The 16,802-nt window shown below is 46.8% G+C and overlaps 1 protein-coding gene across 2 annotated transcripts in view; it reads right to left on the minus strand.

The window, feature by feature from the left end:
- syn2b (synapsin IIb) overlaps nucleotides 1-10,512 on the minus strand; it is a 35,805-nt gene extending 25,293 nt beyond the window's left edge. For both annotated transcript variants that reach the window (XM_084704683.1, XM_084704684.1), the window contains exon 1: nucleotides 10,145-10,512. In XM_084704683.1, coding sequence (XP_084560809.1) covers nucleotides 10,145-10,512 — 368 coding nt within the window. The remainder of the gene's footprint in view (nucleotides 1-10,144) is intronic.
- Between the last annotated feature and the right edge of the window lie 6,290 nt (nucleotides 10,513-16,802).

Below are 16,802 nucleotides of genomic sequence, written 5' to 3' on the forward strand. Positions count from 1 at the left end.
TGCGAGCTTTTACAAGCCCCCTCTCAGACATTGCACTGCATCGTTCTGCAGACGGGTCACTATGCAGAAGGGACCAGCCTCTGTGTACGGTTCACCGATGCTCATTACTCGCATCCTGCGGAGCTGTTGGATATTGTGTGGTTTCCCGGGACGACAGCCCTGCTCTGATCCATGGCATTCTGTGACAGTAATTAGGATGCATTCAGTGGCTGTGCAGCCATGCTAATGCAGAGGCCGGGAGACGGCGAATGCCTCTTACGCAGGCGCCCACAGAGAACGAGGATGAGAGAAGTTTCCCTCCAACAACATGCGGATGAAATCCACCATGCAGAGATTAGGGGGTTGTTAAATATCCGTCGTTTTTGGTAAGTGCACGGGAGGGTCGAGAAAGGCCAGTGAACAACCAGCATTAGGCTTTGTGTTTGGTTGTTCTTACAAAATACCCTCAGTGCCTTCAATGTACCGTTACTGGTGATGTTAAAAGTCACTGGTGGACGGCTTGGTTACATAAGTGTGTGGAAAACCATTTTCTTGAGACTCTAAAATGACAAAGATCAGGTTGGCAATGTGCTCTATTACATTTACATATTTAGCAGACGCTCTTATCCAGAGCGACTTACAGTAAGTACAGGGACATTTCCCCGAGGCAAGTAGGGTGAAGTGCCTTGCCCAAGGACACGTCATTTTGCACAGCCGGGAATCGAACTGTCGATCTTCAGATTTCAAGTCCGATTCCCTACCCGCTCAGCCACCTGACTCCCTACTATGCTCTCTTTCTGCCACACGCCACAGATGGACGTGGAGAGCTCATCTGTAGACCTAATAGTCCATAAGGTTATTACAGAAAGATGCTGCAGCCCAGCCAAGCTCGGCAGACCACAGGCTGAGACATCCACTGAGAGGAAGATGTGTTTACCCAATCCCCTTCCCTCCCGGGCCGTGTTATTAGATAAACGTTGAGCACGTCTATTAAGGGGTAATCTGCATGCTGCTTGTAATGGGATCTGCTAGTGCGATGCCCCAGAGTCACGGTGACTGAACACGTGTCGTTCCCTTCTCTCTGTTCCCTCTAAACAATCCCAATCGTGGCGTCCGTCTGCTGCGGCGTTCTCTCCTCCTCCTGTCTCTCTCCATCTCCTTCTTGCTCTTCTCTAAACATTTCTTCCTCCTCCTCCTCGCCTCCCGCACCCTCTCTGTCTCTCCTCATCTTTCTCGCTCTCCCTCACCGCTCCGCTTCCGGTCTCTCCCAGACGTCTCTGATAGCATCCTGCCATTGGTGGAGTGTCGTGCCCTCTGGCGATCATGCGCTTGCCCTGCTCCGGCAGCAGAGGAAGCACGTGTCCTCGGATCAGTGGCGAGGCCGCCGCCGCACCAACGCCTGACAGGCGCGCGACGCGGCGCGCCCGTCCACGCGACCCTGCAGACGTCCTGCCCTCTTTTCACTTCCCATCAGGCTCGGGTCTCGGTGACATCACAGGCAGGCGGGGGCCCCTCCCCAGCACACGTCTGGAATGATTCAGCATGCAGACTCTGGAGCTCAGAAGCCCCAAATCCTAATTGTGTTTGTCTCTACTCAGGACTTAATGAGGAAATTAAATTCACTGGCATTATCGCATGGATATCAGTTCGGTGGACAGGTTTATATCCTTGTCCTGTGCCATGTCCTGATGGAACCCCACAGCATCAAAGCAGGGTTTTCAGCCAGCTCGTTTGGACGAGTCTCGGTCCCTGCTGCTGACAGATTTCAACAGTTCTACAGTAGCGGTTGTAATATATCGGCTTCCAATGATAAAAGCCCCCTTATCCACCAATCCATTAAGGCAATGTAAATAACAGTAAACCTAAGTAAACCTCTGTGACTGAAGCATACCCGTCTCTCCCTGAATCACGGTGTCGTTTCCCCTGGCCCCGGGGCCGAGAAGTGGGAGACACCCTGGGGAAGGAGGAGAACCAGTTTTCCGGAGCCAAACTCTATTTCTGTCGTTTATCGCTGTGCTTCATCACAGCCGCAGCAGTGCCACTTTGCCAGAGGAGAGGAGAGGGGACGATATGTCAAGCCCAGTGTCTTGCTGAGGCAACGGTCATTGAAGCGAAGACAAGGGCTCAGGTGGCGGGGGGGTGGGGGGGGCAGGTGTCAGGGGCCTCAGACCTCCCCTGAGGACATGTGCAGACCCGGCGTCTGGGGTAAGATGAAATGTCCCAGCCTACACCTTTGTGCCCTGCGCAGGACTAAGAGCTGTGATTTACTGTTGGAGCTGAGCACAGCAGAGAGCGAGTCACGACTCGAGTTACGGTGGTGGTGACGGGGTACACGCGCTGGCCTCGGAGGTTTTCCGCCAGTTTTGGTTTTAGTGCTTGGTTGGAAGCGGCACGTGAGTCCCTGAGTGATGTGTGGGGGTGATGGATAGCTGTGTACTGGTGTGTGCTCTCGCAAATGTTTGTGTGTGTTTGTTTGTGTGTGCGCCCTGTAGAGATTGATGGGAGCTTTCAGCATAACAGTGCCGTTTTACGCCACCAATTTAAGCACACCCACAACAGGCTTATCAGCAAAAGGCAGCCACCTAGTCATGTTGGCCAACAACAGTGGCACTAGCTCTGTTAGTGTTCTTGGTCTGGCAGCATTCATCCAAATCGAGAAGCCTGTGTAGAAGAGAGATCAAGATCAATTACCAGCCATTGATTTCATTTGCGGACATGAATGCAGGAGGAAAGCCGTAAGTCATTTGTGAGCTTATGAACACGATTCCCCGTCGGTCGCGGCTAAATAAAAACGTGGTTGGACGAGAATGGATAGAGCTGTTTGTCTATAAATTCCTATGTGTGAAGAATAGTCCCTGACACATTGTTCTCACGTGTTCAGTGAGTGTTTGGGTTTACAGCACGAGAAGTGAATTGTGCTTTCAGTGCTCTACATTTACATGAATGTTCTCTGCAAGGCGTGGACAGTCATTTTCTCACAAATCTTTTAAGCAGAGTGTTCATCCAGAGGTGGTGCTTGGGTGGTGTCTGTGCATGCGTCAAGTGGTGTGAAAATCGTTCGTTTTAGTTCCAGTGGAATGTAAATGTGCTGTAAGGACGTTGCTAAACAGCACACTGCGCAGTGTTGGCACATGCAGATGTTACTGCCACTGTCTCAAAACACATTTGACATAACACTGTCAACATGAAGACCTGAATGAGCATTGTTGATTGTACCCCGTGGTTTAATTATGCATGTTTACGATGAAGATTCATTGTACCGTGCTTTTAAACTCTAACTCTTGCAGGATGAGATGATTACATGGGGTATTGTTCAGAGGCTTTGTGTATTGAAACGTTGCCAGGCAGTTCTACTTAGTCCATGAGAAGTGGGCAGAGATACTGCTATGCTAAGCAGCACACCCACACCTGGCACTATGACCAGCCAGCTACTGTAGCCTCTATCAAAGGCATGACTCAACACCATATGCTGAAGATACTAATGAAGGCTACCTAGTGCTGCTGGACAGCATGCCCACTTAGCTGCCTGCAACTGAAAACAAATTCAATTTGTTTGTCTCACAGAGAAAACACAGACTATCGATGCCTCCTCTTGTATCATGATGATGAACAACACTTTGAGTTTGATGTCAATTAACGTGATGCTAAGAAGCTCGTTGAGGTCAGAGGAGGAGAGCTCGGCGTGTGAGGATTGATGAAAATAAACGGATGGATTGGACAGGGCTGCTTTCGTTTGTTGATTATTCCCGTTTCAATAAAGCTTTTCGATGTCATCAGAATGCAGAATCAGGAAAACAACCCTGTACTGTATGCAGGTATCTAATAAGAGTGAATAATTGACCAGAAAACTGTTTTAGATTGTCAGAGAAAGATCCACAGGTGTTCAATACAGTATGTACTCGGATGCACATATGCAGTTAGCATCTGTAGAACAATTATTGTCACTGACTATCTCAGGCATATTTAATTTGCAGTGGCAGCAATTATTACTTCCAAGTTGTCTAGAGAAGAACAAGTTAACATTTGAGCCTTCTCAAATGCAATCTCTTTGTTCTGCTCTCTTACAGTGGAAAGGGCCACTGTATGAGATGCAGAAATGAAAAATCTCCAAGCTACCCTGACTGCACCTTAACATTAATGAAACGAATTACACTACTCAATAATCACTTTTACACAGTAAAAAGCTTTTAGGGGTCTGCCACCTTTGTGCCTAATTATTTTCACAGCAGCTTATCATCACTGATTAACAATAAATCACTCCATCTACATCAATTAGTTATAATCGATATCATCGATTAGTCGGCACACAAGGCCACCACTTCTAATCACCTTGCTGAAGTTTACTTTGGAGATCCTAATAGTGTTCCTCTTAATATTGTTCTGACCATGACGGAAATTGTTGTAACAGGCCTGAAATGATCAAATCCCCTTTAGGCATGGTGACATTGTGAATACGACCCTCTAATCAATGACCACCAATGGCAGCCCCGATTTCATGTGAAAACCACCATACTTGTGGAGGAGAAGTGAGAGCATGGAGATTTGGACACATGAGAACCGCTGGCGCGTCACCAGCCCTGTCAGCCGGGGGGGCCTGTGGAGCATCAGAAGTGGACGAGTCAAGCGATGACGAGCCTGGTGAACCAGAGGCCCAGTGAGACTGGGTTCTAGGGGAAGGGTTCTGCTGGCTCCAGACCACGCTGGGCGAACACTGCCGTCAGAGATAGGGGTTTTTAGGGTTTTTATGTGTGGTACTATCTGTCCCAACCCACTTGAGTTTGATTGACACCCCGTGCCTTTGTTGTGTGGGCCGTTTGTCAACATGGTGTGTACATTTGAGGTCCAGGTTGAACACGACACCAGTGTTCATTTCAAAAAGTCCACAAGGTGCAGACCAAAGACCAGACGGGTGTTAAAAATCCCGTCTCCTAGCATGCTGAATATCGCACCCTCGAGATGAGAGATTAACAGGTGTTTCCATGGCATGTGGGTTACACGTTCAATACCGTCTCCCGTTGCCATTAATACTTGTGTACAAAATGTCCAGATGGAGGGCAGTGTACAGAAAGGAGCCTTTTCAGCCTCTCAACCTGTCATGGCCTCTCCTTATTCAGCATCAGTAGACTGAGGAAGAAAGAGAGGGAAAAAGTCACCATACTGGCTGTGGCTTCCAACATGTTAAAAGGTCATTCTACCAGGAAATGAATGACCTGAAAGCTATGTGGTGATGACAGGATATTGATCTGCTCTATTCAACGCAGCCGTGATGAGAACCAACCTTTTCCTTGACCGTCACAAAATACTGCATGCTGAAACCAATTAAGTATTTGGCCATCTGGTATTTTTCAAATCAAGCATACCGCACATCTTTTTGCTGTCCTTGTCAGCAAGCTGTTGTCGGCATTTGGTAAAGCTGATGGTGTATGTAGATTAGCAGCTGAGCACTATCTTGCTGATTGGCTTGCAGTTTAGTTTAAGATGTGTATTGTGTTTGGCTGCAAGGCCCAGGCGCTGTTAGGAATCTTCTGCCTGTAAACTAAACAAGATGGAAACTGCCAACTTGCTTTCAGAGCTTGCAATATCGATTAGGACCATCTTAAAGGGGGAAAACTGGCAGCACTGCCTTTTAATCAGTTGGTGAGACAAAGCTTTTACAAAGATATACACTGATAATCACACCTCCTTATATCTCCCAGAGACATGCTCATATGGCTTTACCCTTTTCTTTGATTTAAATATGCCCCCCCCCCCCTGAACTGAAACTAATGGGAAATCTGCTTCATGAAATGGAAATAAGTAACTGAGGAATCAGGAACTTTCATTAACTGGTGACATTTATGAATTTCACCAGCTGTGCCATGTGGTGTAAACACAAGCAAAATGTGGATTATTGACAGCAGTGTGCCACTTTGTCACTCGACGTGTTGTAGCAACATCAGATGTCTTAGCCGGGGTGAGATGGTTCAGGAGGAGGCTTCTCCGGGCATGGCAGTGGGGGTGCGGGGGTGCGGGGACGGAAATAGGCTCTCTCTCAGTCGGAGGTGTGACCGCGTCGGGAAGCGCTCAGAGAAGCCTCGCTGAGATGGACTGACGACACACCCTAATCACAAGCTGACTGTTAAGCAGTGAGCTGTAGATACTGTAGGTAGTGGAGCACGCTCCGCAGAGTCTGTGCTATCACACTCTCACTGTTGTCTTAGGCTAGTTAAGATAGCTGACAGTATGGGATTTACTTTTATTACTTGTATTATTATTTTTTATAGATTTTATGGAAAGCACCTTGAGCTTCAATTCTTGTATGAAATGTGCTCCATAAACATAGTCTTATTATTATTATAATTATTATTATTTGTGGTTCGAGGCCCCTGCCAGCTTTAAATTATCTCTCAGTTTCTGCATACGGTTCGGTAACAGATGATTGTTATGATTAACGTCTTGATCTATTTCAAGTTTCCCCTCTTGACAATAAATAATAATCATGATTGTTTTGTCGTCACAAATCATATTTCTGCTGTGCGTGACATTTTCTCTGCTCATTTCTCCACCGTGTCTAATTGGCTGGGTTGTTGTTCTGTTGCCCATAAATCAGTCATTGTGGTGTAATAGATACTGGACGGCACAAGGTTGCCTGGCACTAGGAACTGTTGATTGAATCTCGACTTTAATAGGATGAAAGAGGGCTGCTGAAGGCTGGTTGGCTGCATTGTACAGAAGGCTTTTTATCTCTTGCTTATTTATAACCAGGGTGTGCTTTTTCAATCCTTTGCAACAAAGTGAGAAGAAGAAAAAGGATTAATCAGTGGTGAGGTATTATTTATACTGGTCGGAAAAAGGTCCTTTAAAACATCCATTCGAGTGCCCAGTACGAGTAATGGTTGTTGTGGAGGTGATAGCCCTGGTGATGACTGAGACAAGCTCCACCTGGCTGCCACTATACACTGAGCTGTGCGACACTGCTGTCAAATGGAAAAAAGCATGAGCCTATTTACTCTTTTTCTTCCCTTTCTCTCTGTGTCTCTCTCCCATTCAAGCAATCACCAAAACAGAGAGAGAGAGAGATCCCAGATGAGTCCCTCAGGGGTGAATGTGATGAATCACCACGTCCTTTCTCACTACTTAATCACGGACGAGCCTGGGCTCGCGACCTTCTTCCCCTCCAGAGACACCACGATGGGACACTCAAGGTGACAAACCAGAAGGGAGAGAGAAGGAGAGACAGGGGACATATCCAAATCTCCCTTCATCCCTCGGCGCTCCCTCGCTTCCACCTTGGAGGGCCTGGAGGATTTGGTCTCCGTCAATAGCCCCGGTTACATAACCCTAATGTCGTGCAGCGTCCTGATAGCCTCACTCCCGACGCCCATTTTGCAGTTACATCTGTGAGTGCGTGTATTTTCTGGAGTTTGGGTGAGGGTAAGTGTTGGGCTGAGAGCAGCTGTAATGTGCATCTGACTGCTGTTTTTATAGCCGTGCAATGTTCACCAGGGACACCCATACACTCAAGACTCTGTGCAGCACCACAAATCATGGGCTATCACACATTAAGCAGGCAACTTTTTATATCTAATAGTGTCCTCTCCCCCATCTACTTGATGTGCTTCAACTGGCTTCCACACATGCTGTAGATACCCAGTAATAAACAGGTTTACTACTCGCCAATGAAGACCCGGGGAGATGAGCCAGGGAGATGAGTGACAGGAGAGTGACTGATACCGGCTTGCTATTGTAACCCACTCTGGGTTCACATCACCCTGTCACGCATACAAATCAGCCTGGACGCTGTCTCCGGACCCTGTGTTATTGATTGGCAGGTTTGAAGCTGCCACTACCGATACCATCCTTCTGTACTATGATGGGTCTCCCGCGTCTAAACGGTCTCTCAAAGAAAATGTGAATGGACTTTTTGTGTGTGTGTATATAGGGGGGGGGGGGGTAGGGGGGGGTGACGAACATTATTATTATTGCTGAAAGCTAAACTCAATCAATACAGAGAATCACAATGGAGATTTTTCTTGCCTGGTCCATTTTATTGAGAGCTCTGTCCCATTCCTCACTCAATGGGAAAATCAATAGCATTAAGTGGGATGTGTTGAACCCTGCAAGGCTGCAACCTTGCAGGGTTTTCCCCAAATAAATGAAATATTCATGTTGTTTTCTTCATACTGCATTGTTTCCCAGCCTTCTACAGGGTGTCTTGGCCACACTGTCTTGGGGATGCTGATGTCACACGTTGGTATTTTGGTTCAGATATAAATGCGGGTCTACATACCTCACTGTACCTCGCCACCAGGCTCCTGTATGGTCGTTGACATAGTCACTGATCTGTAATTTTGCACTATTGTACTGTACTCCACCTAAGTTAGAATAGGTTATAGGGTTGAAATTGGTTTTATGTGCATTTAGGGTTAGTATAGTGTATTATTCATTGTTATCTGTAATTTAGGAAGTTTTAGTATTAGGGTTAGTATAGTCGATTATTTATTGCTATCTGTATATTTAGGAAGTTTCACTTATTTAAGATCAGCATATATGTAAATTATGTTCTGTGTACTTATATGTTATGTTATGCCAGGTGCTTGCGTTGTCTTGTCTTAAGAATTTGAGTGCCCAGTCTGACCATGTGTGGTTCTGTGTACCTGACAAATAAAAGACTTGAACTTGAACATAGTATGTCATAATTGCATTCAGTTCAACTATGTTAAATGTGTTACTTAAATTACATTTCTGGAGCCACCATGAATGCGCAAAGGTCCTCTGGCAGTGAGGTATGAAACTAGTCCAGGGAGTGTAGCAATAACATAGAGAATGTGCCCTGCGCTTTAATTGACTGGAAGCAAGCGAGATGCTAATATTTGGAGAGTGTGATTTAAAAGTCTACTGAGCAAATGATTAACTAAAAATTATTTTTCTCTTAATCAATTGAAAGGGCCACATCAATTTTAGTCCACTACAACCACAAACTACCAAACAGACATTAGAATGGGTCATTTTATTTAGTCAACTAGAACTGTTATTATGGGTCCACATTTTATTTCAATGTAATTCTTCTAGCATGTTCTGTCCAGAATGACTGTGTATTGAATGGGTCATGGGTCATTGAATGGGTCACAATAATACCTGAGCATAGACTCTGGTCTATCTGATCTGAATAGAACCCATCAATAGCCACAAAGAACCTGAACCCAGGGCCGGACCAGAGACGCTTGGTGGTCAGGATAGCACGAGGATGGTCACATCCTCAGTCATGTGACTGGGCTTGACTTTGGATTGATGGACTCATCCTTATGATCCTTACTGTCCGGCTGATCACAACAGTCCCCCTTGTCTGACAACCGTGGTCCTGCAACCAAGATGCACTGTAGCGCGAGTCATCAAAATCTGGATTTGATGAAGTGAACGGTCTTGACGGCACAATTACAAGAAAGCTGACACGTGCTCATCCAAAATGTCCCCATCAAACCACACTCCAGGTCTTCCTAACAGTCCACCACACAGAGTCATGGGGATGAAAAAAACGAGTCTCGTCAACACTGGCAGTGATGATATAAAATAACATCAAATGAACATCAAACACCGGCACACGCTCTAAACTTATCCTCGAATGTGGCTCACGGAGGCGGTCGCGTTCTGCTGTCACTATGGTGATAGTACTACCACATGAATTATTCCAGAGCCGGTCACCACCATTCACCCTTTCCCTGCACATGCTGGGGAACTTCATTTGATGATCTGACGACGGCAGTCTTTGAAATGGCTGAAATGGTGGCAGTGAACTGAGCGACAATCCCAAACGCGGTGGATGTGTTGACAGGGGGGAGTGGAGGTGTAATATGGAACCCTAGAGGAACATCTCGTTCCACGTGCATGAATATAGCTTCAGTGGGCAGCATTAGAAAGAGAATATCAGTGAACGCGCTGTGTGGCAATCAGAGCACGTGCGGGGTTGAATGCACCTCTGAGATCTGACATCATCATGCACGTGAAAACATGGCTCTTCGATGGATCTCATCTCCCTTCCACCTGCCTGAACCCAGACCTTCCCCAGCCACACAAGCCACACAACCTGCAGCCCACCATCAAACTCCAACCGCCAATCACAATCAGCCACCAGAGGACACCTCTGATTGCACTCGGGGGGAGGGGAGCCAATCAGAAGCACACTCACCACTCGTGCTGCGGCTCGTCGATGACCAGCAGGATCTTGAACTTCTTGGACGCGGCGGCGGGAACGGCCGTCTGCTCCACCAGGCCGGCCGAGGCGGCCGTCTGCTTCACCACGTTGGTGATGGAGCTGAAGAAGCCAGAGCCCGCCGACTGAACGGGCTGGTGCCGGCGCTCTGGGGCCGGGGAGATGGAGGGCGTCGTGGGGGTGGCCGGGCCCGGTGCTGTGGCAGGGCCGGGGCCGGCGGTGGGGGCCGTGGCCGTGGGTGGAGGGGGAGGCGGAGGGTCGGGCCTCTGAAGGTCCGTCATGTAGCCGTTGGGAAGGTTGGCGATGAAGCTGCTGTCAGAGAGGCGGCGACGCAGGAAGTTCATGGCGGCGGTTGGTTGGCGGCGGCGGCGTGCGCTCGGACGGATCTGAAGAGGACGAGGGAGCCTGGTCTCCGGTGTGCTTCTGTTGGTGGATGTGTCCACGGGCGGAGGAAGACTGGAGGTTCTTGACTCTCTGAACGGCAGCCAAACGAGGCGCGTGTGTGTCCCCTCCTCCCAAGCTTTCCCCGCGACTCCTCACGAGAGAGTGTGTGTGTGTGTGTGTGTGTGGGCGAGTGAAGCTGCTTCCCCAGGGTGAGGTAGAGATGGCTGTCCCCCTGCTCTGACTGTCCGCCTCAGCTACAGCAGCCTGAATGCCAGCGTGAGATGCTCTCCCTCTGCTTGTTTCCTCTATCTCTCCCTCCCTCTCTCGCTCTCTCACTCGCTCTGCCGTTCCCTCTTTCCTCTCACTCGCTCGCTCTCACACACACACACACGCCTGCTCACTGGCTGTTCCCCTCCCCCTCTCCTCTCTTTCTCTCCTCCCTCGTAGTCGACGACCTCACCGGCTACGTGTTTCTGTCGTACCGCAGCCAGTGGAGGGGTTTCCGGAGAGCGCGCACAAGACAGTGAGGAAGGGGGGAAACACCCCTCCTCTCTGATGCTCCAGCGGTATTCCCCCCCCCCTCCCCTGTAACCACCATCCAACCCCCCACCCCCCCTGCACACACCCCCTTTTCAGGGTGACCTCCATCCACTATTGATGGTGATGAATGGGGGGGGGGGATTCCGTCCATTTGTGTCAGGGATGTGGGGAGTGGCTTGGGGGATATGGTCATCCTCTGGCCCCTTCTTGTTTACCGCAGTCACACGCGTTGCTTCAGGGGGAACGACCAAGTGGAAAATCGTGGGTGGGAGAATCAGACTGCTTGGCCACGGCTCAGGCAGAAAGGAGAGAGGAGGTTGGAGGAAAGGGGAGGTGAGGAAAGGAGACGAGTGGAGAAGAAAGGAACAGAGGCAGGTGGTGAGGGCAGCTATCGTTGTGCACGGCTAACAACATGCACCTCCTCCACCTCAGTGCTACAGCATTCTGCTCTTCAGACACCCAGGTGATTGTTTCCTCTGTGTACCTGTAAGCCAGACCCTCTGGGAGGTTCACTTCCACCAGTCCCCCAACAGCCCAGGCTTGTGTACTTCACTGTTTATTCTTTTTGTTGCCATTGAAACCACCCACTTCACATGCAAACCCATGCAAGATAAACAAGCCGTAGGTTTTTCTGAGCATTGGTAATTTAGCGGTGGGTGGGATCCACACACACTATTTAAGTCAGACAAATGGACGGGATTGACTGCAGTATTGATTATCTGTAAGTGAAATGAACCTTGGATGAGGCAGAAGATCAAACTACCAACCTTGAGAATTTGTTTTGCAGATATACCTCTTTCCCCAGTTACAATTTCACAACACAGTCCTTTTTTCTGTAAAGCAAATACCCTAATCTCCGCTTCTCAGCGTTCTCTCTTACACATACTGGCTCCGAGGCAACAGAAGCAGCGTCTTTAGCACTGCTGGGAAAAGACTGTTTCTCTGCTGTTTGCTTCCTTAATCACATTCATCCAACGCCCAGGAGCAGATTCAAAGGGGAAACATGCTTACTGCATACACACCGCAGTTATAAATAGCCACGCGCAAGTGTTATGACTTCAGCTCTGAGGAAAATGATGCTCAGCTGATTCTGGAAATAAGTCCCTCATTCGGACAGTTTGACACCTGGGGACCTCGTTCATATGTGTGGCACTGCTTTCTCCATGCAGCCAGAGAGGGAAGTCAATCTTACGAGATTGGATTAGATGCTGCTCTGAAATCATAAATCAAAATCGTGTATTTTGAGTGTCTTTCCGGTAAGGTAAAGGTGTTGGCCAGTAAAGGTCAAAGCAAGAGATTGTGAATAAAACTCTCACCTTTAGAGTCTTACAGAATATGGAGGATGTTGGCTGCCTTGGTCACAAGGAGAAACAGAGGAGTGGAGAGAGTAGGGAGGGAGGGAAGAGGAGAGTAGCCAATCAGACGACACACTGTGCGTCACTGCACAGCAGCCATACTTACGTGCTAAGCTCTCCTGTCCTACATTTTTCATGACAAGGTAAAAAGAGACAAACAGAATGCCATGCCTAGAGACACAGAGGCTAAATGAATGAACCAACTGCAAACGTGCACAGTATGGCTTTCAGTAAATCGTTTGTTGTTGACATCCTGTATACATAAATCCATTTAAATTATTTTCAAAAGAGGTTAAGTAATCATTAAAATGTGGATCATTAGAAAACGCTGCACATCGAGCTCATGCAACCACAACAAATATTTGCGTGTGTATGAGTGTATCTGTGTGTGTGTCCTCTACACATCAAAGTTGAGCACACAACTAAACATCAAAGTTATGGAGGCTTATTAGAATGGGTCCGACCCATGCTTGGCTTCGTGTAGTTGAACAGCAAGGCTATGTAAACAGTGCAGATTGAGGATGCCAGGAGCACCGCTGCCCACGCACTGACACAGGCTGACAGTCTCCCCACCCATTCGGCTCATAGCATCCGCGGTCCTCCGTCGATCTGCCTGCGATTCCGTTTCGTGATGTCGGCACTGGGCCGTTTAGGGGGAGACATCGTTTGCTCCTCCTCTCTTCCTGCACTATTTATATTCGCAATCTCCTCTGTTTAAACAGGCACTTGGGATCAAGGATGTGTCTCTCTCCTTCGTTCCAAAGCCGAGGCTTTAAATGGAGCTGTTGATTCCCAGGCTAACCTTCCTGTGTTGGGAACAGAGGACCCTGGATTTGGACTCTTCCTTCCACCTGAGGCAAAGCCGAGGCGCTGGAGTAGAAACTAAGTTTTTACATAACCAACCACCTCCCAATGCAGCTGACCCATAAGGCACACGCCAAATTAATACATCATTTGTTTAGACAGTGTTGACAGTGCTACTAAATAGGAGGAGATTCCATGAAGTATCAAATAACAATTCCATTAAACTATGACCTTAACATAACATAACAAAATTGTGTTTAGCACGCACGCAGTGTGTCCTACACATTCTTGTTAGAACAAGTTCCGATTAAATTGAAGATGACACATTCAATTGTAATCCTTCTACAATATACATAGCAGTGTAGATTGCTTTCCTGGCAACACATCCATAATTGGCAGCACGATGTATCACAATTATTACCGCGACAACTTTGCACCGGTGTCTTAGCCTCTGGTGTGAGGGAATCTTCTACCACCAGATCACCGCTTCCAGTCCTCCATTCCTCCTACCGGTACCCCACTCCACCATCCACCAGCTACCCTCAATCGTCCTCCCCATCTCTCTCTCAAATAAAGTCTGCGCACATCCAGAACCTTGTGTGTCGTGCGTTTGGGTCCTCAGTACAGCCGTGACAGAATCTGTTTCATTAACATGTTGAGGAAAAACATAAGCCCGGTGCGTTGTAGCAGCCGTGGTGTGTCGCGTGTGGGGCTTCCATGAAGGATCAGAGCTAAACCAGTGATGATGAACTCAAGCACAGCCCCGGTCGACCACACACAGCACTGCAGCACTGCTGCCGCTGAGCTGTGCCCCTCCAGTCCCCTGTTCCAACCCCTCTCTCACTGCTAGTTTATATTAGATAGACTTTAGGACATGAAATATGGAATAAAACCCCCATATCCTGTATATCCTATCCCTAGTTGAACCTGAATTTGAGATCATTGAATCCCCCATGCTGTTACTTAAGCTTAGAGGACTACATCAAATCATGCAGGGCTTCCGGAGGCTGGCAGACTCAGGTGCTGTGTGCCATGTGGATATTCAACAGCAGTGATGTGGAAGAGATAGGCTGTGAGCGAATGGAGGGACATCTGAGGCTTGAGGCTTGGTCTGGTCTGGTCTGGAAGGGGAGTGGACAGGGTGGGGTGGCTGGGAGGTTAGCGGGGCTGTTGGGACTGTGCAGTCTTTGATATGGGAGAAGGTTGTTCTGACAGGTGTGTAAGAATAACAGAGCGAATGTGAAAAGCGACCGAAATATTGAATATGTGATCCTCCTGATCATCTCGGATCTGCTTCATCTGGTTTCATCATCTGTCGACGTTGGAATTTGGATCGTTGATTGCATTTGCATGTTTAGATCATTGTTTGCCACTACTTATACTGTAATTATTTCGCCCACAAGTCCCATTGCTTGTGGCTGGTCTGTAAGGATGTTTGTCAGTTCAGTGACAGAAATGTATGATTCAAAGCACTAGGGCATGGTGAGCATTTGGTTCTTTCTTGAGCAGGCTACAGTGCAGACAGCTCGGCTGCTGTTTAATGATAAGCCTGCTTTTGATGTACCATCTGTAAGCATAGCCAGCTGCAGCATTGCCATGGAAACAGCCATGTGAATGCTGAGACAAACCTCTCAGGTATTTTCCTGCTATACTGTGGTGCTATAGTGCGTTCTTCATCTTCCCAGTCCATCGAGCGACACCATTTTATTTTCCGCCTGTCCGTCCTCTAGTTTCTGTTCTATCTTCAACGTGTCCTGTATTGATGGCTGCTATCAACGAGTATAGAAGAATGTCAATATAAGTTCTTTGCTGCTATTAAACAATGAGGGTAGTGACAGGCTAGCTGTGTTCAGTGACCTCATTGGGCATCTGTTGAGTGATGATGGTGACAGTGTGACCTGGTCACTGGTTGACATTCTTGACCTCACTCCCTGGACCTCTCCAGTACAAATATTACAAGCATTACCCGAGAACTGAATCTGCTTGAAAAGTTTATACCAAATATCTCAATATTTGTAAATTATAAAATATAATGTATGTAAAATATAAACACAATTGTGCATCTGCTATAATGTACATGTGTTTGTCTGGATGACATTTGAAAGTGCTTAGTTAAAATGAACATTTCCTTTAGGAATTAATGGAATATGTGGGTCCTTGTCATGGTAACACAGTATATGATCCTTCTCAATTTAATGTATGAAGCTGCCCTCAAACATCACCTCTTTCTGAATAAATTATTTGCTTCGGGTAAGGGCAATTTTCTACTTGATGCATTGACCTTATCAATATTAATTAACATGAAATAATAACTTATGGCAATTATCAAGCAATCATTTTTGCACAGCTACTGACACTTATAATTCATAATTATATAATAAATTTATAATTCAATGCAAATAATTAGTACAACCTCATTCAGTATTTAAACATGTACATAATGAGAATAATGGCTCAAGATGTCTGAATTTACCATTGATCTTGTGGTGTAACACTGGTATTCCACGTTTGTGGTTATGAATGTTTTGGTATTTTATTAGGCAAAGCCCTATTCTTACCAAAGAGAAATTTAAATGCTTCTTAATTACATACTTTTATTTATTTGAACATAAAAGGGTTCCTACCTTGTGCAGAAATATATCCTTTCTGGAATTAATTGTTCCCGAAAGGCTCATTAAAAATTGACAGTGCAATAAAGGAACTAATTAAGTCCATTATGGGCAGTTCATTTGCCATTTAGTGCAGAATAGTACATTTCTCTGCATCAGGGCCTTTCTAAACTGTCATGACCTGTGGATGGTAAATCGCACACATGATGCTTGTAGGACAAGTAGCAATAAGACATGCATTATTTAGAGAACTATATACAATGTTAGAGTGGAAGGAACTGCAATTTCTTTCTTCTCAAACACAAAAGCCTTTCGTGAAGGCACATCGTGACCCCTGTCATGATGTGAAATGCATTTTGTTGTAACATCCACCCAGGGCAATTAAAGCAACAGCATGCTGTCAAGCCCCTATCAAGACGAGTCCGTCTTTACTGTCAGGTATCTTATGATGATAATAAAAAAGCATAGCATAGCATAGCATAGCATAGCATAGCATAGCATAGCATAGCATAGCATAGCATTAGAACTATTATAACTTGATCTACAATTAACATTCTCATTTTGATGATGTGTTTGTTTATTTTTAAACACATTTCCAAAAATTAAGCATTGTGTTCATTTAGCGGACACTTTCATCCGAAGTGACGTTCAGTTAGTGTATAAGCACGGTGTTTTCTACCCCCCCCCCCCCCCCCCCCCCCTATTTGTCATTCTCTCTCCATTAATAGGTGGTGGGCCGAAGCTCAAAATCTAATCTGCACGATCCCTGGCGATGGGATAAAAAATCCTGTGTTATTCAATGCAAACCTCACCGATATTTCAGAAGGAAACATGACAGCGCCCTCTCATGGCTAGCTGTGGCTAGTGTGAGTATTACTGCTTTCCCCTCCGCACCACAGGATGGCAGTAACTTGATATCAGACCACTGTATTGCTGGGAACA

The sequence above is a fragment of the Hypomesus nipponensis genome, chromosome 9, assembly GCF_054491055.1.
Source record: "Hypomesus nipponensis isolate SF chromosome 9, ASM5449105v1, whole genome shotgun sequence".
Lineage (NCBI taxonomy): Eukaryota > Metazoa > Chordata > Actinopteri > Osmeriformes > Osmeridae > Hypomesus > Hypomesus nipponensis.